This window comes from Balaenoptera physalus (assembly GCF_965194825.1).
Source record: "Balaenoptera physalus genome assembly, chromosome: 3".
Classification (NCBI taxonomy): Eukaryota; Metazoa; Chordata; class Mammalia; order Artiodactyla; family Balaenopteridae; genus Balaenoptera; species Balaenoptera physalus.
Window position 1 is genome coordinate 7,898,619 of NC_138890.1, and position 24,556 is coordinate 7,923,174.

Genomic DNA, 24,556 nt, shown 5'->3' on the forward strand with positions numbered 1-24,556 from the left:
TATATTTTAGAAAACTTCCCAAACACTTACTTTGTCCTCATTTTTATCTCAAAATCCAAGTCTTTGTTTTCCTAAGGAAAGTTTTCTCTTGATTAGATCTTTTGTTACTGTGTCTGTCCCATTTCTTTTGATCTGACTTTTAGTTATATGATTATCTTTTCTGCTGGATCTCTGCTCACTGACCTCTACATTAATAATTTCTCATAATTTTTATCTCTTTATAGTTCCTTTCTACATACTGGAGAAAGCTTTTCAAGTTTTCCTCCAGCTTAGTGCTTTTACAGCCTCAATTTTCCTTGGTACTGTTTCCAATACAGATTTGTAATATGCTAAATAATTTTCTTTTCTTTGTTAATGTGCACCCAGTTTCTAATATTTTGTTCCCATAGACCAATGGATCCATACTTTGAACTCAACAACCATGATGCCAAAATCTCATACTGGGGACAAATCTCCCTTTTGGATGTGTTCTTTGCATCCTCCATGATACTTAAATTTCGGTTCATGAAATTTAATTTGTTGTGCGTGTTTCATTTCCTGGGAACTTGACTGTTACAGTAGGGTTGTATTTCTGGTTCGTTCTTCAGTTGGCAGGAAATAGACACAGGGAGCATGGTCGTTTCTAATCCTGACCCTGATCCTTCCTTCTCCTTTCCTTCTCTCTCAGTGGAAGACAAATGTGGGAGAAATGAGTTCCAGTGCCGAGATGGGAAATGCATCTCCTACAAGTGGGTTTGCGACGGGAGCGCTGAGTGCCAGGACGGCTCCGATGAGTCCCAGGAGACATGCAGTGAGTCCCCTTTGGGCGTGACACGCGTCCTAACCTTTTTTTAAAAAATTTAAGTATAGTCGATCTACAACGTTGTGTTAATTTCTGCTGTACAGGGATTTCCCTGGCGGTCCAGTGGTTAAGACTCCGCACTTCCACTGCAGGGGGCCGGCGTTGGATCCCTGTTTGGGGAACTAAGACCCTGCAAGCCATGACACAACAAAAAAAATTTTTTTTAATAAATAAATAAACATTTCTGCTGTACAGCAAAGTGATTTGATGATACCGTATGACAGACTCGGTGGAAATTGGCCAGTGTATTGATGTATTCAGCTGTGAATTGGGAAATGGAGAGAGAAGATATTACTGGAACTGGAACTTTCCTTTAAAGCCTCTTTTTTTTTTTTTAAATTGAAGTGAAATTCACATAACACAAATTAGCCATTTTCAAGTGATCAGTTTGAGAAGGAGGGGGTAGGGATAAATTAGGCGTTTGTGATTAACATATACACACTGCTATATATAAAATAGATTAACAACAAGGTCCTACTGTATAGCACAGGGAACTATATTTAATATCCTCTGATAAACCATAGTGGAAAAGAATATATATATATGTATGAATCACTTTGCTGTACACCTGAAACTAACACAACATTGTAAATCAACTATACTTCAACTTTTTTTAAAAATTAATTTATTTATTTATATTTTTATTTTTGGCTGTGCTGGGTCTTCGCTGCTGCACGTGGGCCCCCCCTAGCTGCGGCGAGCAGGGGCCACTCTTCTTGGCGGTGCACGGGCTTCTCATTGCAGCGGCCTCTCCTGTTGCGGAGCACAGGCTCTAGGTGCGCGGGCTTCAGTAGTTGCGGCACGTGCGCCCAGTAGTTGTGGCCCGCGGGCTCCAGAGTACAGGCTCAGTAGTTGTGGCACACAGGCCTAGCCGCTCTGCGGCACGTGGGATCCTCCCGGACCAGGGCTCGAACCCGTGTCCCCAGCATTGGCAGGCGGACTCCCAACCACTGCGCCACCAGGGAAGTCCTACTTCAATTTTTAAAAAGCCAAAAAAATTTAAAAATTAAAAAAAGTAAAGTTCAGTAGCATTAATACATTCACAATGCTGTACAACCACCACCTCGATCTCATTCCAAAACCTTTGCAGCACCTAGCTTCTAATTTTTACCAAGCTCCATTAAATGTCCTTCATTTTGACCCAGAAAAGTGGGCTCAGCGCCCCCTGTCAGAAAACTCTGGGTTTTTCCCTTGCAAAGCTTGGACTGGCGAGGCGGGTTGGTCTTCCCTCTGGGTTAAGGCTCAATCCTTTTTCTCCCATAGTGTCTGTCACCTGCAAGACGGGGGACTTCAGCTGTGGGGGCCATGTCAACCGCTGCATTCCTGAGTCCTGGAGATGCGACGGCCAGCTGGACTGCGAGAACGGCTCAGACGAGGAAAGCTGTCGTAAGTGGGGTCACTGGCCTGGTGGCCCATGGGTCCTGGCCTTGTCCAAGTGACCCGACCGGGTTCCTGGCTGAGGTCGGAGTTTGTTCCCCAAGCTGAGGGTTCTGTGAAGAAACAGGCCGAGAGTCTTGGAGGGGAAGGCACTTTGCAGCTGGTTCTGTCTTGGCTCTTTGATTTTATTCATTATTTATAATTTCATTTTCAAATGCATAGGTTTTTTTTTTTAACAAAATAAGGCTCTTTAAAAAAAAAACAAAAAACCCTGGGGAAAATTTAAATAACTGAGATCACATCAAATATTCAAGTTCACAAAATATGAAAACCCTTAAGAGAGTCTTAAAAAAAACTAAAAAGGAGGAGTTCCCTGGTGGCCAGGTGGTTAGGATTCCGGGCTTTCACTGCCATGGCCAGGGTTCAATCCCTGGTCGGGGAACTGAGATCCCACAAGCCATAAGACCCAAAAAGTGAGTGTTTGCTTACATTTACCTTAGAAATGCACGTCTAACCTTGGTTAGTGGTCATCTGATGAAACAGCTCCCTGGGGAACATTTTAATAAATTTTATTTATTTATTTATTTGTTTTTGCCTGAGTTGGGTCTTCGTTGCTGGGCGCAGGCTTTCTCTAGTTGCGGTGAGTGGGGGCTACTGTTCGTTGCGGAGTGTGGGCTTCTCATTGCGGTGGCTTCTCTTGTTGCAGAGCACAGGCTCTAGGCACGCGGGCTTCCATAGTTGTGGCTTGCAGGCTGTACAGCGCAGGCTCAGTGGTTGTGGTGCACAGGCTTAGTTGCTCCGCGGCATGTGGGATCTTCCCAGACCAGGGCTCGAACCCATTGTCCCCTGCAATGGCAGGCGGATTCTTAACCACTGCGCCACCAGGGAAGTCCCTGGGGAAAATTTTTAAATAAAATGGATTGGTGCCCTTTTCCAGGCATTTTATTTTTCTTCCAGCTTTATTGAGATACAGTGGACATGTAACATTGTATAAGTTTAGTGTCTGATGTGATGATCTGATACATGTATATATTGTGAAATGATTACAACAATAGGGTTAGTTAACACTTCCATTACTTCACATAATTACCAATTTTTTTTGGCTCTTTAATAATACCAGCAAAGCCAGGGGGTGCAGGGGGAATGAGTGAAACAGGTGGAGGAGATTAATAGGTACCAACTTCTGCTGTAAAATAAATGTAACAGGGATGTAATGCACAGCATGGGGAATATAGTCAATAATATATATTTTTTAAAATTTATTTATTTATTTTTGGGCTGCGTTGGGTCTTCGTTGCTGTGCGCGGGCTTTCTCTAGTTGCATTGAGTGGGGGCTACTCTTTGTTGCAGTGCGCTGGCTTCTCATTGCAGTGACTTCTCTTGTGGAGCACAGGCTCTAGGCGTGCGGGCTTCAGTAGTTGTGGCATGTGGGCTCAGTAGTTGTGGCTCGCAGGCTCTAGAGCACAGGCTCAGTAGTTGTGGCACACGAGCTTAGTTGCTCCAGGGCATGTGGGATCTTCCCGGACCAGGGCTCAAACCCGTGTCCCCTGCATTGGCAGGCAGATTCTCAACCACTGCGCCACCAGGGAAGTCCAGTCAATAATATTGTAATAACTTTGTAGGGTGACACATGGTAACTAGACTTATATGATGTTTTTTGTTTGTTTGTTTTTTCCTTCAGTCACACTATGGGGCTTACAGTATCTTAGTTCCCCGACCATGGATTGAACCCGGGCCACAGCAGTGAAAGCCTGGAATCCTAACCACAAGGCCACCAGGGAACTCCCTAGACTTACAGCAGTGATCATTTTGCACCGTCTAAAAATACTGAATCAGAGACTTCCCTGGCGGTACAGTGGTTACGACTCCTCGCTTCTGCTGCACAGGGCGCATGTTTGATCCCTGGTCAGGGAACTAGGATTCCTCATGCCGCGCGGCGTGGCCAAAAAAATAAATAAATAAAAAATAAAAATAAAAATACTGAATCACTGTCTTGTACACCTGAAACTAATATAGTATTGTAAGTCAATTATACTTCAATTAAAAAATCCAATGTCATTACAAATAAAAATAATCAAATAATAGTAACAGCAAACTTTTTTGCCAACCTCTTTTTTAAAATTATTGAAGTATAGTTAATTTACAATGTTGTGTTAGTTTCAGGTGTGCAGCAAAGTGACTCAATTACACACACATATATTATATATTCTTATACATATATTCTTTTTCATATTCTTTTCCATTATAGTTTATTATATGATATTGACTATATTCCCTGTGCACACTTTTTTTTGACTGCGTTGGGACTTAGTTGAGGCATGCAGGATCTTTGTTGAAGCACGTGGGATCTTTCGTTTCCTCGCTGGGGCTTCTTTCTCTGTAGTTGTAGGGCACAGGCTTCTCTTTAGTTGTGGCGTGTGGGTTTTCTCTCTCTGCTTGTGGCACGTAGACTCCAGAGTGCGTGGGATCCGTAGTTTGTGGCACACAGGCTCTCTAGTTGAGGCTCACGAGCTCAGTAGTTGTGGTGTGGGGGTTTAGTTGCCCCCGCCCCGGCATGAGGCATCTCAGTTCCCCGACCAGTGATTGAACCTGCATCTCCTGCATTGGTAGGTGGATTCTTTACCACTGGACCACCAGGGAAGTCCCCTGTGCAAACTGATACTGCTTCCCATGTGCCCAGCCCAACGTGAGAACTTTACACCCTAAGTCCTCAGCAACGCCTTAAGACACAAACAGATGAGGGAACTGAGGCACAGAGGGGGCCCAGGAGCTGGGCAGTCTTCCGGCCAGGGCAGTGGTTCCGTGTTCAGGGTTCCTGACCACTGCCTCGAGCTCCTGACCACTGAGCTCTGGCCTCTCCTCGGCTCAGTGTCCCCATCTGTGCGATGGGCTGGTGTTGGGATGTGGTGGGAGGCTCCCCGCTGACCGGGCTGTCGTCTCCTGTCCGTCCCCGCAGCCCCCAAGACGTGCTCCCAGGACGAGTTCCGCTGCAATGACGGCAAGTGCATCGCCCCGAAGTTCGTCTGCGACTCGGACCTGGACTGCTTAGACGGCTCAGACGAGGTGTCCTGCCCCGTGCCCACCTGCGGCCCTGCCAGCTTCCAGTGCAACAGCACCACTTGCATCCCCGAGCTCTGGGCCTGCGACGGCGACCCCGACTGCGAAGACGGCTCGGACGAGTGGCCGCAGCGCTGTGGGGACCCCCAGCCGTCGGTCCCCGCATGGGACAACAACCCCTGCTCAGCTCTCGAGTTCCACTGCCGCAGCGGCGAATGCATCCACTCCAGCTGGCACTGCGACCGCGACCCCGACTGCAAGGACAAGTCTGACGAGGAGAACTGTGGTAGGGGCGCCGCACGGGTCCCCTCATCTGTCCCCGGGCTCCCCCAAGTCGGGGGCAGGGGCAGTGCCTTTAGGTGGTTGAATGGTTTCGCATCACATAGCAAGAAAGTCGGTCCCGTTTCATGTTTCTTTCAGTCTTTCCAGTCACATGGAGGACAAGCTATCCTCCAAAGAGCGCTCAGTCTGGAACACTTATTTAATTAATCTCTTTTGCCCAGGGGAGCAAACCACAACCTGCAGTATAATTTGGGTCCAGAAAGGATCCTGGGCTCCAGGCCTGGCTGGTGTCGTCCGTGCTATGTGACCCTTGGCCAGGGACTTAACCTCACTGTGCTGTGGTCTCCTCCCCTGCAGATGGGGCAACAGCGTCGGCCTTTGCGGGCCTCGGTTAGAATCCAGTGCCATCCGATCGAACTTGCTGTGATGCTGCCCAGTGCACAAGTGCTGGCCAGTGTGGCTGGTGCCACTGAAAGATGGAATTCTTAGGTTGATTTCATTTTAGCTCATTGAAACTTAAATAGCCACACGTGGTTAGTGACGACTGCAATGGAGACATGGCCCCGAGTCAGTGCTCCCTGAATCAGGGCCGTTCTTGCACGGCTAGTAGATCGTTTTCGTCTTTCTGTTTCTTTGGCATCTTTGCCCACGTGCACAGTGTTCAGAGTTGCAATTGCTGTATAGGTGTAATTAGACTTTTTATTTTTTTTATTATTATTTTTTCCCTTTTCTCTTTGGCCGCCCCACATGGCATGCGGGATCTTAGTCCCCGACCAGGGATCGAACCTGTGCCCCCTGCATTTGAAGCGTGGAGTCTCAACCACTGGACTGCCAGGGAAGTCCAGTAATTAGACTTTTTAAAATGTCACCTTTTAAAAACGATTGAAGGGCCTTCCAGCGTGCGGAGTCTAGTGCACCCGGCCGGGTTGAGTCCCTGGCCAGGGAACTAGATCCCGCATGCCGCAACTAAAGACCCCACGTGTTGCAACGAAGATCCCACGTGCCACAACTAAGACCCGGCGCAGCCAAAAAATAAATAAAACAAAACAAAACAGTTGAAGACTGTATGCGATCGATCGGTTCTAAAACTGAACACCCTCGCAGTCCAGTGGTTAGGACTCCGCTCTTTCACTGCCAAGGGCCGGGGTTCAGTCCCTGGTTGGGGAACTGAGATCCCACAAGCCCCACGGCGAGGCCAAAAATAAAAAATAAATAAGTAAATAAACAAATAAAACTGAACACAAACTCATTTAATCCCCATGACTTGTGAGAGCACGCTTCCCTCATTCTTTACAGGTGAGGAAACTGAGGCACAGAAAGGCGGGGTAACCCTCTGAGGACATACACCTGTGAACCCGAACCATCCCTGATCACCCCACCATGTTAGCTCTCATCAGAGAGCATGTTTCGTGAGAGTTATGTTCAGTTGTATTTTTTTCCTTAATGCAAAGACAGACACAGGGTTTAAAAATAGGATCATTCTAAATACACAAAGCAAAACAAAAAATAGGATCAGTCTCCTCTTTTACCTAGGTCACAGCAGAGCAAGTATCCACTTGAAAATAACGAGCTCCAGACATTTGCATATTTTTAAAAAGGTGGATGGGGAGGATCATTCTGCCCATAGATTTATCACCTTTTTTCACTGACCTCCTGAAATCGAATTTTCAAATTGTAAACATTTTTATAGTGAAATGTAACCCATGGGAAAGTGCAGAAAACATAAGCTTAGAGCTTAATGAATTAGGGTAAAGCGAAAACCTGTTGGAGGTCAAGGTCTGGACCGTGGTTAGAATGACCCTATTCTAGTCATCACGTGTGTCCGCCAAGATTTCATTGTGATGGCCTTTTTAGGTCGTGTCAACTCAAACATGTTTTACGTTTGCAGTGTGAGTCATTTGAAGGGCTGTATGATACTCAGTGGTATTGATATGATTTATCATAACTTACCTGGCTGGGCCTCTGTCTGGGTTGGGACCACATCACTGCTTTTCTGCAGAGAATGGCCTATTGGGTCTGCCAGCTTTTTAATGAATTTCCTGCATACGAGGACAGACTGGAGAGAAGTCTAAGAAAACGGTTGTGTCAGGGTGCTTTCCTGCCCACTTTCTTATTTTCCACACCTGGCTCTGTCTTTCCCAGCCGTGGCCACCTGCCGGCCTGACGAGTTCCAGTGCTCGGATGGGACCTGCATCCACGGCAGCCGGCAGTGCGACAGGGAGTATGATTGTAAGGACCTGAGCGACGAGCTGGGCTGCATCAATGGTAAGCTCTGCCCCGCCAGGGTCCCAGGCCATGGGGAGATGTGGGGGGACGAGCATGGTGCATCCCAGACAAGGGAGGAGCCTCCTGTGTGTCCTTGGGCAAGTTACTTGACCTCTCTGAGCCTCACTTCCACTTATCTGCCAAATGGGCAAAATGAAAGCACCTACTTGAGGTCTGTGAGATTTAATGCGGTCGGAGTGTACAGAGCTCATGTCCCTGAGCTCAGAGTTACATGCACAGTACAATTCCATGTAAAGCACTTTGCTGAATTTACAACATAGCAGTTCCGCTCCTGGGAAACTTGCACTGGGAGAGAAGCTCTAGAACAGGCAGAGCAGCACTGTCCTAACAGCAAAACACTGGAAGCAACCTGAATGTTCATCAGCAGTAGAATTAATTTAAATATTTATTTATTTATTTATTTATTATGGCTGCGTTGGGTCTTTGTTGCTGTGCGCGGGCTTTCTCTAGTTGCAGCCAGCGGGGGCTACTCTTTGTTGCGGTGCGCAGGCTTCTCATTACGGAGGCTTCTCTTGTTGCAGAGCATGGGCTCTAGGCGCACTGGCTTCTGTAGTTGTGGCACACGGGCTCAGTAGTTGCGGCTCGCGGGCTCTAGAGCACAGGCTCAGTAGCTGTGGCTCGCAGGCTTAGTTGCTCCGCAGCATGTGGGATCTTCCCAGACCAGAGATTGAACCCGTGTTCCCTGCATTGGCAGGTGGATTCTTAACCACTGTGCCACCAGGGAAGTCCCAACATATTTTTTTAATTGTGGTAAAATACCTATAACATAAAATTTACCATCTTAACCATTTTTAAGGGTCAAGTTCAGTAGTGCTAAGCAACCATCACCACCATCCATTGCCAGAACTCTTTTCATCTTCCCAAATTGAAACTCTGTCCCCGTGAAACACTCACTCCCCATCCCCCTCCCCCAGCCCCTGGCACCCACCATTCTACTTTCTGTCTCTATGAATTTGACTCCTCTAGGGACCTCATGTAAGTGGAATCACACAGTATTTGTCTTTGTGTGACTGGCTTATTTCACTGAGCATGATGTCTTCAATGTACATCCATGTTGTAGCAGGTGTTAGAATTTCCTCCCTTTTTAAGGCTGAATAACAAATTCTATTGTATGGATGGACCACATTTTGTTTATCCAGTCATCTGTGGATGGATACTTGGGTTGCTTCCACCCCTTGGCTGTTGTGAGTAGTGCTGCTGTGAACAGGGGTATATGGAAATAATTTTAAACGGCACACAGTGGAATACCATACAGCTGAGAAAATGAGGCTACAGCCCTTGTCTGCAGCCCAGGCAAACCTCATAACCTTTGGGTTGGGAGCAAGAAGGAAGTTGCAGGAATTTACTGGGTACAGTTATTATATCATACTCAAAAACAAGCAAAATTCAACAATATATGTTCATTCATACATGTTTGATAGAATGATTAATGAAAAAATAAGGAAACGGTAAACCCATAATTAAAGACTATCATTACCTCTGGGGGTAGCAGAGAGTAGGGGAACAGGATGGCAAAGACCACTATAATAGTCTCCGTCAGGGCCCAATGGTACAGGCCAGATAGTAAGTATTTTCAGCTTTGTGGGCCATAGTCTCAATTACAACTACTGGACTCTGCTATTATAGCATGAAATCCACCACTGACGGTATGTAAATGAATGGGCAGGGCTGTGTGCCAATAAAACTTTATTTAAACCAACAGGCAGTGGGCCAGAGTTTCCCAGCCCCTGCTCTTGGTGACATTCTAATTCTTAAGCTGAGTGGAGGCTTCACAGGTGTTCAATAATTATTCTGTTTTATTACCAAATACGTTTGCATCTATTCTTGCGTGAATAAGCTATCATATTAATAAAAAGCACCAAGTGGGCTCCTGCTGCCCAGAAGCACCTGATCCTCCTCTGTGGCTCTCATAGTGACTCTGTGTGAGGGACCCAACAAGTTCAAGTGCCAAAGCGGCGAGTGCATCTCCCTGGACAAAGTGTGCAACTCAGTCAGGGACTGCCGGGACTGGTCGGACGAACCCCTCAAGGAGTGCGGTGAGCCCCGGGGTGCGGGCAGCTGGCAGAGCAGGGGTGGGACCCAGACGTGGGTGCTGCAGTGCTGCGAGGGGCTGGCCCACCCAGGCCCACAAGTGCTGTGGGGCGAGACAGATGGGGTGGGGGGTGCTGGGGATAAGTGGATTGGCTTCTAAGCCTTAGTTTTCCCAGCTGTAAAATGGGACAGTAACTGCTCCCACATCCTAGGGCTGCTGGGGATCAAATGACGCAATGCATGTAGTCTTAGCAGTGCTGTGACCCATATTTTGGACTTTACAGGCCATAAGGTCTGTGCCACAGCTCTTCAGCTTGGCCATTGTAGCAGAAGAGCAGCCATACAAGTGCATACACGCGCATACGAATGCTTGGGGCCGTGCTCCAAGGAAACTTTTATCATGGACACAGAAGCTTGAATTTCATAGAACTTTTTCATGAAATACCGTTCTGCTTTCGATTCTTATTTTTCTTCTCAACTATTTTTAAATGTAAAAACCCTTCTTAGCTGTGTAAGAGCAGGTGGAGGGCTGGCTTTGGCCCATGCCTGGTATAGAGGGTAAGAACATAGATTCTGGAGCTGAGTGCCCTGGGTTCGAGCCCAGCGCTGTGATTGTGGGCAGGTCATTTAACCTGGCTGTGCCTCAGTTTCCCCAGCTGTAGTTCCCTTGCCTTTAGGGTTGTAGGGAGGATTAAATGGGTTAATATATGTAACTGCAGGAAGTTGTATGTGGCTTTTATTTTTTATAATTAAAAAAATTGTAATTATGGTTAAAAAAAAAAAACATAAAATTTACCATCTTAACCATTTTTAGTGAAGTTCAGTAGTGTTTTAAGTACATTCACGTTGTCGTGCAACCATCACCACCATCCATCTCCGGAACTATTTCATCTTGCAGAACTGAGACTCTGTCCCCGTTAAACACTAACTCCCCCTCCCCCTCCCCCAGCCTCTGCACCCACCATCCTACCTTCTGTCCCTATGAATTTGACTCCAGTAGGGGCCTCGAGGTGGAATAGTGCAGTATTTGTCCCTCTATACCTGGCTTATTTCACTCACTGTAACATCCTCGTGGTTCATCCATGGCGTCCCACGTGACAGTGGCTGAGTGCTCTTAGGAGTCATGGCGCTTCTGCAGCTGCACAGTCATCGTGGTGGTTATAATGATGACGGCGAAATAGCACAGGGTGGCGGGAGAGGGGCGGCTGGAGGCCAGAGAGTGACCGGTCCCCATCCCCCACCTGGCACAGGGACCAACGAGTGTCTGGACAACAAGGGCGGCTGCTCCCACATCTGCAACGACCTCAAGATCGGCTACGAGTGCCTGTGTCCTGAGGGTTTCCGGCTGGTGGACAAGCACAGATGTGAAGGTGATTCCCGAGCCCCGGCCCTTCCCCTGGACATGGGGAAGGTCAAGCTCTCAGCCTCAGTTTTCCCATCCATTAAGTGGGCGTGGGCGCCGTCCCCTCTGCACAGGGCTGGTAGGAGGCCAGGTGCACGGGTCAACTGTCGCTGGCTTGGCTCTCAGAGAGCACTTGCTTCTGGCCTTTGGGGATTAATAATTAAGAAAGAAATCTCAGCTGACGCAGCTTGGCCCTGCTGGCTGTGCCCTGAGGTGAACGGTGAGGTCGGGGTCACTGTTAGAGGTGACACTTGGCTGTTTCCAAGATTTTGTTGGTCAGAGTCCCTGGCCCTGGAGGTCTTCCCCAGAGGGGATGACCTGTCCCCCATTTGCCACTGGGATGCACGGCCTTTGGTCAGAGCCCATGGCTCCATCTGCGCCCCGTGGGGAAGATGCCCCAAATCTCTCTGTGTCCCATTCCGCAGATATCGATGAGTGTCAGGACCCCGACGCCTGCAGCCAGCTCTGCGTGAACCTCGAGGGCAGCTACAAGTGCCAGTGTGAGGAGGGCTTCCAGCTGGAGCCCCTCACCAAGGCCTGCAAGGCCGTGGGTGAGCGCAGGGAGGCGGCGGGAGGGGGAGCGAACATGGTGGGGAATTTTATCATCTGAACTTTGCACCGACTGCAATGACCCTGGGGTAGAACATCTGCTCCTGAGACCTCTGGTGGGTGAACACCACAGCCTAGTTAGGAATTGGGCTAGGGAGCTGCCCACACCTGTCCGGCTTCTCTGAAGACGCAGATCAATCCCGTGGGGGATGGTTTGTAGCCCCCAGTCCCATGACGGGCTTCAGGGCACAAGAAATGGAAAGCCATGGCCTGAATAGCCTGCACTCCTCCAGTAAATCCATTGAAAAGAGACCAAAATATAATTGCTCATAATGAAACAAAACAGTAGAAATCACTGAGTTCTACCTGACGTTTAGGTTAGAACTGCACCATGCACTAATTCTTAGAATCACCTAAATCAAGGGATCCCATGGTTTTGGAGGTGTAGCTGTCCTGGTGAAGTTGACAGGTCACCCAAACATTCTTTGTCTTCTGTCGTGTTCTGCTCTTGCAGTGTGATTCCAAATGAGGGCCAGTTTTGCAGAAATATTTTAGAGCTGTTTCCCCTAGGGCCTCTCAGTCGTCATCCCTCTGACGGCTCCCTGGCTTTCCTCTGTCACATCCCCGTGCGTGAAGCCCTCCAGGATTTGAGATTTCATTTTCATCCCATTCTGTAGGGTCAGGTCCCTACAGATGCCATCCCAGCTGGAATGGTGTCGTTGGAAGGGATATTCTGAGGGGGGGTCAGTTGTAGAAGGCTTGGTGTGTTGGTGGATATTGATGTCATGGATATAGCACAGCCCCCAGAGTCAAAGTGACCCAGGTTCGAACCCCAGCTCTGCCACCCACTAGCTGTGTGACCTTGGGCAAGTCACTTCCCCTCTCTGAGCCTTAATCCCCTTATCTGTACAGGGAGTTGACAACAGCCCCTGCCTCTTAGGAGTGTGAGGGTCAATGAGAGAAAACGGTAGGAAAAGCACTAAGCAGAATTCCCCGACATTAGGAATCACTCTGTTTACATTTGCCGTTATCATTTCTTCATCTTTATGTTCTTCTATGTAAAATGCTGGGGCCCAGGTGTTTTCAGATGTAGGTTTTACTATTATTCAGCTATGGTGAGGCCAACAGACCAGGAGATGACTGCCACTGAAAAGACAGTTTGTTGCTCACAGATCCCAAGAGGAGGGGACATAGCACACTATGGGGGGGCCACCCGGGGAAGCAGCAGGAGTGGTCAGAAGGCAGAAGGAGTGAGGGGAAAACCGGGGGTGGGGGAGAGCCTTTATTGTGGTTTCTGTGGGAAGGAACAGGTGAGTCTGAATAATTTCAGTGGTCTCTGGGGACTAGATGCTGGCCCTCGTTGTCTGGCACCTGTCCCTGGGGTGACTAGGGAAGGTGGATAGTGGGCAAGAGTGTGAGACCCCAATAAAGGATGTGGCGGGGTGTGGGCTGGTTAGTTTGCATTTGAAGTGAGTCATTTTCCATGTCTAGGAATCGGGAAGCCCTGGGAGGGCCATCCCTCCCCGATCCACAGCAGAACCACTGTGTTAATACCCCAGGCAGGCGTCCTGGTGTCTCCCCTGATTCAGTCAGACCCTGCAGGGTGACAGTGGGGGCCGGGGTCCCTTTCACTCTCCTGAACTCCCCTTCCTGGCTCCCCAGGCACCATCGCCTACCTCTTCTTCACCAACCGCCACGAAGTGAGGAAGATGACTCTGGACCGCAGCGAGTATGCCAGCCTCATCCCCAACCTGAAGAACGTGGTCGCCCTGGACACGGAGGTGGCCAGCAACAGAATCTACTGGTCTGACCTGTCCCAGAAGAAGATCTACAGGTGAGCCTGGGCCCCGCCACATGCAGCCCCGGTCCCTGAGTGGACTGAGGGCCCCTGGAGCTGACACCCTTCTCCTCTCCCCTCAGCGCCCAGATCAACAGAGCCCCCAGCTTCTCTTCCTACGACACTGTCATCAGCGAGGACCTCCAGGCCCCCGACGGGCTGGCAGTGGATTGGATCCACAGCAACATATACTGGACTGACTCCATCCTGGGCACCGTCTCAGTGGCCGACACCAAGGGTGTGAAGAGGAAGACGCTCTTCCAAGAGGAAGGCTCCAAGCCACGGGCCATCGTGGTGGATCCCGTCCACGGGTGGGTATTCCCAGGGCTGGGGGCACGAAGAACACAGGTGGGGTTCATGAACCGATTAGGGCTCCAGGTATGGGGAGGTTCGTGCTGAGGTAGACCAGACTGAGCTGGGTGCGGGCTATCCCGAACCCCAGGATGCTCTCGATGTCAGAAAAGAACAGGGCCCAGAATGTGGGCCTCCCCACCCATCCTATGGGGGCCCTGGGGGTCGATGCCCCACCATGTCTGCTGTGTCACCTGAGGTGGAATCAGACCCTGAAAAGCCCTGCCCTATGGAATAGAATCCAAAATCAGAGATTAAATACTGATTTAAATTGATATTAGAGGGACTTCCGGGCGGTCCAGTGTTTGGGATTCCGTGCTTCCACTGCAGGGGCCGTGGGTTCAATCCCTGGTAGGGGAACTAAGATCCCAGTGCCGGGAGGTGCGGCAAAAAAAAAACATTTATATTAGAAATGAACACTTGTTAGAAGTTAGAAATTTAAATTCCGATGTAGTATTATGCGGCAGAGTATCCTACACTAAGACAGGATTGCAGAGATGTTTAAAAACGCTCTGGGACAGTGTTAGCCGACTGACAGTTTTCAGGAGGGGAGTGAAGATCACCGCCCGTAGATCACCCTCCTTGGGGTCTGCAGGCCCCGTGGCTGACTCAGCAGCTCCAGTGTCCCCAGGGACCCGTGTCCCCTGGCGGAAAACCTCTGTCCTCTGTCCCACATACCCTGCACCTGTAGCACACACCAGCTGCCCCGGTACATCATGTGTGGCATTTCACAACCCCAGGATGGGCAGGATTTCTGGCTGCAATAACTGGAGAAAAGGGAGCATTGGGCCTCAGGGAGAAAATGTTGGCAAAGGCGCACTTGGCTGTCCTTGCATGGTGTCCGTGGCTCAGAACGGACAGACCCCCCTTGGGGTGAAGGTGGGCGTGTCAGGTCCTCATCAATCAAGACTAATGCTCTCATTTGGTGGAGGGTCACCCGGTCCACCCTACTTCCAGCAGAGAGGGACGCCCTCGCAGACACCCTCCACTTATTTTTATTATTATTTATTTTTAAATATTTATTTATTTGGCTGTGCCAGGTCTTAGTTGCAGCACGCGGACTTCTTAGTTGCGGCATGCATGTGGGATCTAGTTCCCCGACCAGGGATTGAACCCGGGCCCCCTGCATTGGGAGCGGGGAGTCTTACCCACTGGACCACCAGGGAAGTCCCACATGCTCCACTTAGATGCGTGTTGTGTGCTCTGCTATTGATTGATTGATTGCCTCACTGCATGGCTTGTGGGATCGTAGTTCCCTCAACCAGGGGTCAAACCCATGCCTGGAAGCTCAGAGTCTTAACCACTGGACCGCCAGGGAGTCCCCAAGTGCTCTGCTTTTGTGTTTCTTCCCCCCCCCGCCGCCAAGTAGCATGGAATTCTCTCCCCGACCTGGCTCTTTCATTTGGCCTGTGGGTTTCCTTCCCTGCCAACTCGATGGGCCATGATTTATTTAAACTGTTCTCCAGCCCCTGGAAATTTAGGTTTTTACCTCCCTGCCTCATACAAAGTAGCCATGAATACCTTTGAAGGCCTTTGAAGGTGAGTTGCTGCAGTTTATCTGCAGGATGACATTCTAGAATTTGGATTACTAGGTCTGAGGGTACATACATGGACATAGCCTCAAATTGTCCTTCCAAGCAAACATTGTGATACTGACCCTCCCGCCAGAGGTGCACCCTAGGACCCGTTTCCCCACACTCTCACCAAAGGGTTTTCCATCTTTGTAATCATGTTGGGGAGGGTGTATTCCAGGGTAGTTTTAATTTGTATTAGGTCACTTGCGAGTTAGTCTGAGCATCTCTTCAGATGTTTAAAAGCCCTTGGAGGGACTTCCCTGGAGGTCCAGTGGTTAAGACTCTGAGCTGCCACTGCAGTGGGCACAGGTTCGATCCCTGGTCGGGGATCCTGCATGCTGCAGGATATGGCAAAAATAAATAAATAAATAAAATAAGATAAATTAAGATTTAAAAAAGAAAGAAAGAAAGAAAATAAAAGCCCTTGGAGATCCACTTGTAAGTATGGGTCCAAAAGAATCGAAAGTAGGCACAGAAACAGATGTTTGTACACCCGTGTTCTTAGCAGCATGATTCACAGTAGCCAAGTGTCCATCTGCAGAGGATTAGATGAACGAAATGTGGTACATGCATACAGTGAAACTTCATTCAGCCTTAAAAAGGAAATCTGACACCTGCTACAACATGGATGAACCTTAAGGACATTACGCTTAGTGAAATAAGCCAGTCACAAAGGGATAAATACTGTATCATTCCACTTATACGAGGTCCCTAGAGAAGTCAGATCCATGGAGACAGTAGGAGAGTGGGTGTCAGGGGCTGGAGGAGATGGGTGGGGAGTCAGTGTTTAATGGGGACAGAGTTTCAGTTTGGGGAGAAAAGAAAGTTCTAGAGATGGATGGTGGTGATGGCTACACAGCAGTGTGAATGTACTTAATGCCACTGAATTGTATACTTAAAAATGGTTAAATGCTAAATTTTATGCTATGTGTGTTTTACCACAATTTTAAAAATCTCTCTGTGTGTGTGTGTATCTATACATGTATGTATATATAGCTGTGTGTGTGTATATATATATATATATATATATATATATATGTATGTATTTAAAAAGCAAAAAAATTACCCCCCCAAAAAATTTATGTAAGCCCTTAGAAAGCAGTGTTCAGGGTGCAGATTGCAGGGCCCCAGTCCCAACATCGGAATGAAAACCTCCCTTTGTTCTCAAAGGTCGCCCAAATCCTGCCAGGTCTCACCAGGTGTGGGCCTTGAGGGCAGCAAGGTCAGGGAAGCAGAAAGAACCCATCCAGGGTCTCCCCAGAACCGACTGGGAGTCCTGGCCTGGCTGCTTCAGGGGCAAGCAGCTCTTCTGGGTGGGCAGAGCCTCCCTCCCTGATGTCCTCCTGTCTGTCCTTCCCGCTGTCCCACCAGCTTCATGTACTGGACGGACTGGGGAACCCCCGCCAAGATCAAGAAGGGGGGCCTGAATGGCGTGGACGTTTACTCGCTGGTGACGGAGGACATCCAGTGGCCCAATGGCATCACCCTGGGTATGTTGGGGGCACATTGGTCCTGGGGGGTCAGGCACAGTCTGGAAGAGAGGAAATGGCCACGGGCCATTGGCCAAATGGCCTGACATTTTATAACCTGAAACTCAGCTCCCATTCCCCCACATACCTGCATGCGGTTCAGGCTCACACGTTGGGGTGGGGATGGGGGCGGGGTCTGAATTGCTTTCCTGGGCGCGTCTCTGCTGGGTCCTTGGGGGTCTCCCTCCTGTGGGGAGCAGGGTGCCCAAGCCCCAAGCACTGCCCCCCGCATCACGTGTGACCACTCCCTTTCCCCCCCCCTCCGCCTTGGATTCTAGATCTTTCCAGCGGCCGCCTGTACTGGGTCGACTCCAAGCTGCACTCCATCTCCAGCATTGATGTCACCGGGGGCAACCGGAAGACCGTGCTGGAGGACGAGAAGAAGCTGGCGCACCCCTTCTCCTTGGCCATCTTTGAGGTGGGGGCCGGGGGCAAGCGGTCGCTGCTTCCGTGCTTGCGGGAATTCATGGTCAGGCACTGCTGACTGAGCATCACTTACATACAAGGCGCGAGCGCTCCTGCTAACAGGTCCACACACATCGTGTAGTCGTTCAAGCCCAGACTAGGTCAGAAAACTGCCAGTGACCATGAAGAGGTCTTAGACCAGGAATTAGGGACTTCCCTGGCAGTCCAGTGGTTAGGACTTAGCGCTTCCACTGCAGGGGACCCGGCTTCCATCCCTGGACGGGGAACTAAGATCCCTGCAAGCCGTGAGTCAAGGCCAAAACAAAAGGATGCTGCTCAACACCCTACAAGAGAAGGGGGGGCCACCGCGAAGGCGTATGTGGCCCTAAATAGCACCCCAGTGGGGAAACTCTGCTCTAAAGAATGTTGCTGTACAGTTGACCCTTCAACAACGTGGGGTTTGGGGCGCTGACGCTTCACACAGTTGAAAATCTGAGTATAACTTAGAGTCGGTCCTCCGTATCCAGGGTTTGTTGGTATCTGTAGTTCCATATCTGTGGATTCAACCAGCTGGGAATCGTGTATTTACTATTGAAAAAAAATCCACGCAGTTCAAATGCATGTTCAAGGGTCAGCTGTATTCGTAAACCCATGTTCAAGCAGCACGATCCACAAAAGCCGAGAGTTGGAAGCAACCCAAGTGTCCATCAATGGATGACTGGATAAACACAATGTGGTCCATCCATCCAATGACATATTATTCACCCTTAAAAAGGAAGGAGATTTTGACCCCTGCTATAACATGGATGAACCTTGGGGACATTATGCTCAGTGAAATAAGCCAGGCACAAAAAGACAAACTACGATTCCACTCATTTGAGTCCCTAGAGGAGTCAGATTCATAGAGACAGAAAGTAGAATGGTGGGCGCCAGGGGCTGGGGGAGGGGGATGGGGAGTGAGTGTTTCATGGGGACAGAGTTTTAATTTGAGAAGATGAAAAAGTTTTAGAGATGGATGGTGGTGACACAACTATGTGAATATACTTAATGCCACAGAACTGGACACTTAAAAATGGTTAAGATGGTAAATTTTACATAATGTGTATTTTACACAATTATTATTATTATTATTATTATTATTATTATTATTATTTTTTTTGCCACGCTGCTCGGCACGTGAGATTTTAGTTCCCTGATCAGGGATCGAACCCACGTCCCTTGCACTGGAAGCGTGCAGTCTTAACCGCTGGACTGCCAGGGAAGTCCCCCAAAATTAAAAATTTTTTAAAGAAAAAGAAAAAAGAAATGATGCTACCATCCAGCACTGCTTGTTCCCCAGAGAACCCCAATAACTTCAAGGGGTGTGGAGACAGTAGTCTGTGTCCCAGCCCCATGGTTGATGGGATCTGTCATCTTCCTTAACGCCCATGTAGGATAAAGTATTTTGGACGGATATTGTCAATGAAGCCATTTTCAGTGCCAACCGCCTCACGGGCTCGGACATTAATTTGATGGCAGAAAACCTGCTGTCTCCAGAGGACATCGTCCTTTTCCACAACCTCACGCAGCCGAGAGGTAAAGATGGGATGGCCACCCCCACCTCCTCGTCCCTGCTGGCACTCTGGAATTTTCTAGAAATTTTCTGACCTCGTTCTCACCCTGCCTCCCTGCCTTTTCTGCCGCAGGGGTGAACTGGTGTGAGAGGACTGCCCTCCGCAACGGTGGCTGCCAGTACCTGTGTCTGCCAGCCCCGCAGATCAACCCCCACTCGCCCAGGTTCACCTGTGCCTGCCCCGACGGCATGCTGCTGGCCAAGGACATGAGAAGCTGCCTTGCAGGTGGGGGCACCAGTCTGCCTTCTGCCACCCTTGTGGGTCGGCCCAGCAGCCGGACCTTCCTGACCCTCACTTTGCTCATCCATTAAATGGGAGAGCGAGGCCCCAGGAGGCCCTTGTAAGGCCTTTCTCAAATGCTGGGCGCATCAGCACTGTGCCTGGCAGGGAGATGGACTCAGTTCACCTGTAAAGTCTAGTTCTCTCTTTCCCAGACCTCTCGGGTGGGGGAGGGACTGATTTTATTTATTTATTTATTTATTTATTATAAATTTATTTATCTTGTTTATTTTTGGCTGCGTTGGGTCTCTGTTGTTGCACGCGGGCTTTCTCTAGTTGCGGCGAGCGGGGGCTACTCTTTATTGCGGTGCACGGGCTTCTCATCGCGGTGGCTTCTCTTGTTGCGGAGCACGGGCTCCAGGCGCGTGGGCTTCAGTAGTTGTGGCGCACGGGCTCTAGGGCGCAGGCTCAGCAGTTGTGGCGCACGGGCCCAGCTGCTCCACGGCATGTGGGATCTTCCCGGACCAGGGCTCGAACCCGTGTCCCCTGCATTGGCAGGTGGACTCTTAACGACTGCCTGCGCCACCAGGGAAGCCCGGGACTGATTTTAGATGCAGACACTGAGGGAGAAGGTGGCCCCCTTTTGATTCTCCTCATCCTCAGAGAAAGTCTCTATTTGGGGCCAGTGTGTCTGTAACACTTACGAATCTTCCTTTTGAAAAACAACGTGTAATATAATAACATAGATATTAGTGGGTTTGTATTTTCACTGCGTTTATCTTCAGTTATTTCTTTGTGGCCCATGGCACTTGCTTCCTACCCGTTGTCATCAGCAGCGCAGCTATCAGCGGGGCTCAGGCTGCAGGGCACTCAGGAACTGTTTATTCTTTCAGAGACTGAACCTGCAGTGACCACCTGGAGGCCCTCCACGGTCAACTCGACAACTGTGGGGCTGAAGCGCACAGCCAGTCCTGAGCTCACCACGGCACAGTCAGTGACGATGTCCCAACAAGGTAAAGGCTGGGGGTCACCCTGGCCCCGGTTCATTGATATGAGCATGTTGGTGAAGAGACAGAGTGGATTTAGTCTTGGCTCCTTTTCTCACTGTCTCTGGCATGGCCTGTACATCTCTGAAGCCTCAGTTTCCCTACCTGTAAAATGGAGCTAATAACAGTGCCCACCCACCTTCCTGGAATAGTGGGGATCACATGGGCTTTTTCAGGTGCCTGCCCAACAGGGCCAGGACTAGCATGAGGCAGGTCAGGCACTCCCTGGGGCAGCATCTAAAGGGTGCACAGGGACTTCCCTGGTGGTCCAGTGGGTAAGACTCCGAGCTCCCATTGCAGGGGGCCTGGGTTTGATCCCTGGTCAGGGAACTAGATCCTGCATCCCACAACTAAGAGTTCGCATGCTGCAACTAAAGACCCCCTGCAGGCCACAACTAAAGAAAGACCCACCCCTGCATGCCACAACTGAAGATTTTGCATGCTGCAACTAAAAGATCCTGCATGTGGCAACGAAGATCCCGTGTGCCGCAACCAAGACCTGGCACAGCCAAATAAATAAATAAATAAATAAATATATATATATATATTTTAAAATTAATTAATTAATTAAATTAATTTATTTATTTATTTTTGGCTGTGTTGGGTCTTCGTTGCTGCGCGCGGGCTTTCTCTAGTTGCGGCGAGCAGGGGTTACTCTTCGTTGCAGTACGCGGGCTTCTCATTGCAGTGGCTTCTCTCATTGTGGAGCATAGGCTCTAGGCACGTGGGCTTCAGTAGTTGCGGCACGTGGGCTCAGTAGTTGTGGCTCATGGGCTCTAGAGCACAGGCTCAGTAGTTGTGGCACACGAGCTTAGTTGCTCCGCAGCATGTGGGATCTTCCCGGACTAGGGCTCGAACCCCTGTCCCCTGCATTGGCAGGCGGATTCTCAACCACTGCGCCACTGGGGAAGCCCTAAATAAATATTTTTTAAAAATAAGTAAATAAAGGGGGCACCAAAAACCCCAAGATTCAAATAATATTTTAATGCAGTATTTTTTTAAAAAATCGAATCCTCAAACCTACGGCGTGTGGGGTCAGCCACCTGTTCTAGTAAATAAAGTTTGCTCGGAGCCAGGGTCTCAGTGAGGCAGGATCTTGCAAAGTGTATAGTCAGATCCTGTTTTCCTAAAAATTTTGCTATTTTGGTCACCATGAGGTATTGGCATTAATTTTTCTTTTCTTTTCTTTTTTCTTGGCCACGCCATGTGACTTGTGGAACCTTAGTTCCTCGACCAGGGATTGAACCCGGGCCCTCAGCAGTGAGAGCGCGGAATCCTGACCATTGGGCCGCCAGGGAATTCCCGTTGGCATTAATTTTGATTTTTAAAAACAATGCAGGGGCTTCCCTGGCGGTCGGAGATCTAAGACCCAGCATACCGCACGGTGTGGCCAAAACAGGAAAAAAACAAAAAAACAATGCATTATAATATTACTGGTTTACTGAGCTTTGGGGGGACCCCTTTAAATTTAATGCCTGGGGCGAGTCCCTCTCTCTCCTCATCTTAGCCCGCCCTCAAGGTCATGATCTACCTCCCCAGCTGGAGGAGGTGAGAGCTGGGCTCTCAGTGAATTGGAGCCCACCATTTGCTGCTTTGTCCAGCAGAGGGCGCCCGACCCTGTTTTTGAGCAGCCCGGAAACAGAGCTCAGACTTTTCTGGCCGGGAAAAAAAAAAAAAAGGCACATCAGCAAGTTTCAGACTTTTTTTTTTTTTCCCCTCAGAGTAGCTGAATCCTTTGTTCAACCATAAAGGGATAAAACAGGAACTATATGGTTGAGGGAGGCCCAGAACCCTTCTCACTTGAAGGACCACTGCTTAAAAAACCATTTCACAGATGGGCCCGTCCAGGGCTTCTCGAAGTTGGCAAAGGAGCCCTTTTAAGGGAAAAAATTTTCAAGGACACCGATGCTGCTGCCCTAAATTATTTTTGTGACAAACTTTCTTAAATATGCGCAAATGTAAAACTGCATGTAAACTCTGTCCACAACATGTGCGACAGTGGATTGAATTAAAACCCAGAGGGATCTGAACACAACCGGAGACGGTCATCACTGTTCCCCGGCGTATGTGTGGCTTGGATGTGGCTTGTGCAGTCTTCCCAGCTCACTGGCCTGCTTGTAGGCCTTTAAACTTTCACTTGCACGGGCCCTCACGTTGTCCGGCCCAGGTGCACGGGCGTGGTTATATAATGAGGTTCCCCCCCACCTCCAATATTTCTTATTAGGCGGGGACAGCTGGCACAGGACTATGGGGCTTTGGTGCGATGCAGCCCAGGCACTGGGATTGCTGAGCATTACGGGGACAGAAGTTGGCCCCTGCCCCATCCAGAATAGGCTCCTTGTCATCAAATGCAGAAGCAGGTTGAAAAATTCTACCAGTGACCTCGCCAGCCACTGGGAATATATCTGTGGGCGTTGGTCTCAGGGACCAGCAGCCCCTTCCCCAGTGCCTTGTAATGTGAGGCTAAAGGACCCTCTTAAATTTGCCCCAAATCCCATAACCCCGATCGCTAACAAGCGAGGCCCTGGAGGAAGCCAGCCCGGCTCCTCTCACACCTGGGAGACGCTCCAAGTTCCTCTGCATGTTGAGGACGCTGAGAAATGTCAGGCATTCTCCCTTGCGGGTTGTCATCATACACCTGCTGTGTTTTCCCGCCCCTCACTGGGGACCTGGGCCTCACCTTCTCCCTTCTCCCTCGCAGTCCTGGCTGATGTTGCCGGCCGAGCGGACGCGGAGAGGCCCCAGGGCGTGGGTGCTCTGTACATCGTCCTCCCAATCGGTAAGCCTGTGGCCGGTCCTCCCCTGGTTCCCGGTTTCCTGCAAAAAGATCTCCGTGCCCAGTAAGCCAGTCTGGTCCACCTTTCCTCCAGGAATGGGGTGGCCCTGCTGCGTGTCCTGTTCATCACTGGGCCCCCCTTCCTAGCTTCATTTACTTAACAAATATAGTTGAGCACCTACTGTATACCAAGATTGCTTCCGGGCACTGGGGACCCAGCCCTGAAAGAAACAAACATTCCCCCCCCACTCGGAGCTGACGGTGAGCAGAGTGGGGCAGTCGATGTGTCACGTGGGGGAAGTGGGGCTGGGCCAGGGTCCCCGGTGTGAGTATGGCCGGCCTCACCAACACCCAAGGGATGGGAGGGCAACCAGGAGGGGTGCCTCCTGGTGAGCGGTTCTCTTGCAGGGGGCAGTTTGGAGATTTCTGCTTTCCCGCCCTCACCCATCAGTCATGGCTTGGTCAGCATCACACCCATTTTTCCTTTTCGAAAAAAATCCTTTCAAGGTGTCCCTTCACAGAGATGAGAGATCTAAGTGCCCAACAGCTCTCCGCTGTGGGTTGGCGGCTGGGCCCCTTACCTTCCTTGGGGCTGCCGGGGGCCCAGCAGAGCCTGAGTCTCTCCCACCGTCTGGGCCAGAATATTTTTCAGACCTGGGCCGGGTGAGCCCTTGGCTGTTCCCTGGACCTGGGGGAGGGGGTAGGGAGGGGGCAGGAAGCGCCACCCCAAGGCCCACCATAAAGGCTGCGAAGAGGGATCCAGCCCCACCCAAGGTCAAACAGAACCAGAGTGCACTGTGGCCCCGTAGGTAGAGAACAGTCCTATTCCTGAAAAAGCGGCGGCTCACATGTGACTAATCACGCAAAACTGGAAGAATTGACAATAGTTGGGTATTCGGAGGGTGGGGCAGTCAGAGTGGTCTTCAAGCTAGAGATTTGTTATGCTCATAGATAGAATTTTTTGTTTTTTACAACGGGCTTTAAATGCGGAATAAAAGCATTTACGAGTTGAAAGGGCCTGGCGGCTGGAGGCAGCACCTCTCCCCTCTCCCTGCAGCGCTGCTCATCCTCCTGTGCTTCGGGACCTTCCTCCTCTGGAAGAACTGGCGGCTTAAGAGCATCAACAGCATCAACTTTGACAACCCTGTGTACCAGAAGACCACGGAGGACGAGGTCCACATCTGCCGCAGCCAGGATGGCTACACCTACCCCGCGGTGAGCCGCGCCCCTTGGGACCTCGCTGGTGCCCGTGCGTCTGTCCGTGTGTCTGTCGTGCCTCCTCAGGGCCAGGTCCTCCCCGAAGGGCAGACATTCTCACGGTGTGGGGACGGGGCCAGAGGATGAGCAAAAGGATCGTAGGTCCGAGGGTGAAAGCCAGAAG

General features: G+C 49.9%; 1 protein-coding gene across 2 annotated transcripts in view; it reads left to right on the forward strand.

The window, feature by feature from the left end:
* LDLR (low density lipoprotein receptor) overlaps nucleotides 1–24,556 on the forward strand; it is a 37,031-nt gene that overhangs the window by 10,238 nt on the left and 2,237 nt on the right. The window contains exons 2-17 of one of the 2 annotated variants that reach the window (XM_082454913.1): nucleotides 668–790; nucleotides 2,105–2,227; nucleotides 5,175–5,561; nucleotides 7,700–7,822; nucleotides 9,757–9,879; nucleotides 11,125–11,244; nucleotides 11,702–11,827; nucleotides 13,488–13,659; nucleotides 13,746–13,973; nucleotides 16,959–17,077; nucleotides 17,395–17,534; nucleotides 18,955–19,096; nucleotides 19,207–19,359; nucleotides 20,247–20,366; nucleotides 23,101–23,178; nucleotides 24,233–24,390. In XM_082454913.1, the coding sequence (XP_082311039.1) occupies nucleotides 668–790; nucleotides 2,105–2,227; nucleotides 5,175–5,561; nucleotides 7,700–7,822; nucleotides 9,757–9,879; nucleotides 11,125–11,244; nucleotides 11,702–11,827; nucleotides 13,488–13,659; nucleotides 13,746–13,973; nucleotides 16,959–17,077; nucleotides 17,395–17,534; nucleotides 18,955–19,096; nucleotides 19,207–19,359; nucleotides 20,247–20,366; nucleotides 23,101–23,178; nucleotides 24,233–24,390 (2,435 nt within the window). The remainder of the gene's footprint in view (nucleotides 1–667; nucleotides 791–2,104; nucleotides 2,228–5,174; nucleotides 5,562–7,699; nucleotides 7,823–9,756; nucleotides 9,880–11,124; nucleotides 11,245–11,701; nucleotides 11,828–13,487; nucleotides 13,660–13,745; nucleotides 13,974–16,958; nucleotides 17,078–17,394; nucleotides 17,535–18,954; nucleotides 19,097–19,206; nucleotides 19,360–20,246; nucleotides 20,367–23,100; nucleotides 23,179–24,232; nucleotides 24,391–24,556) is intronic. The other variant, XM_082454914.1, reaches the window with a different exon arrangement.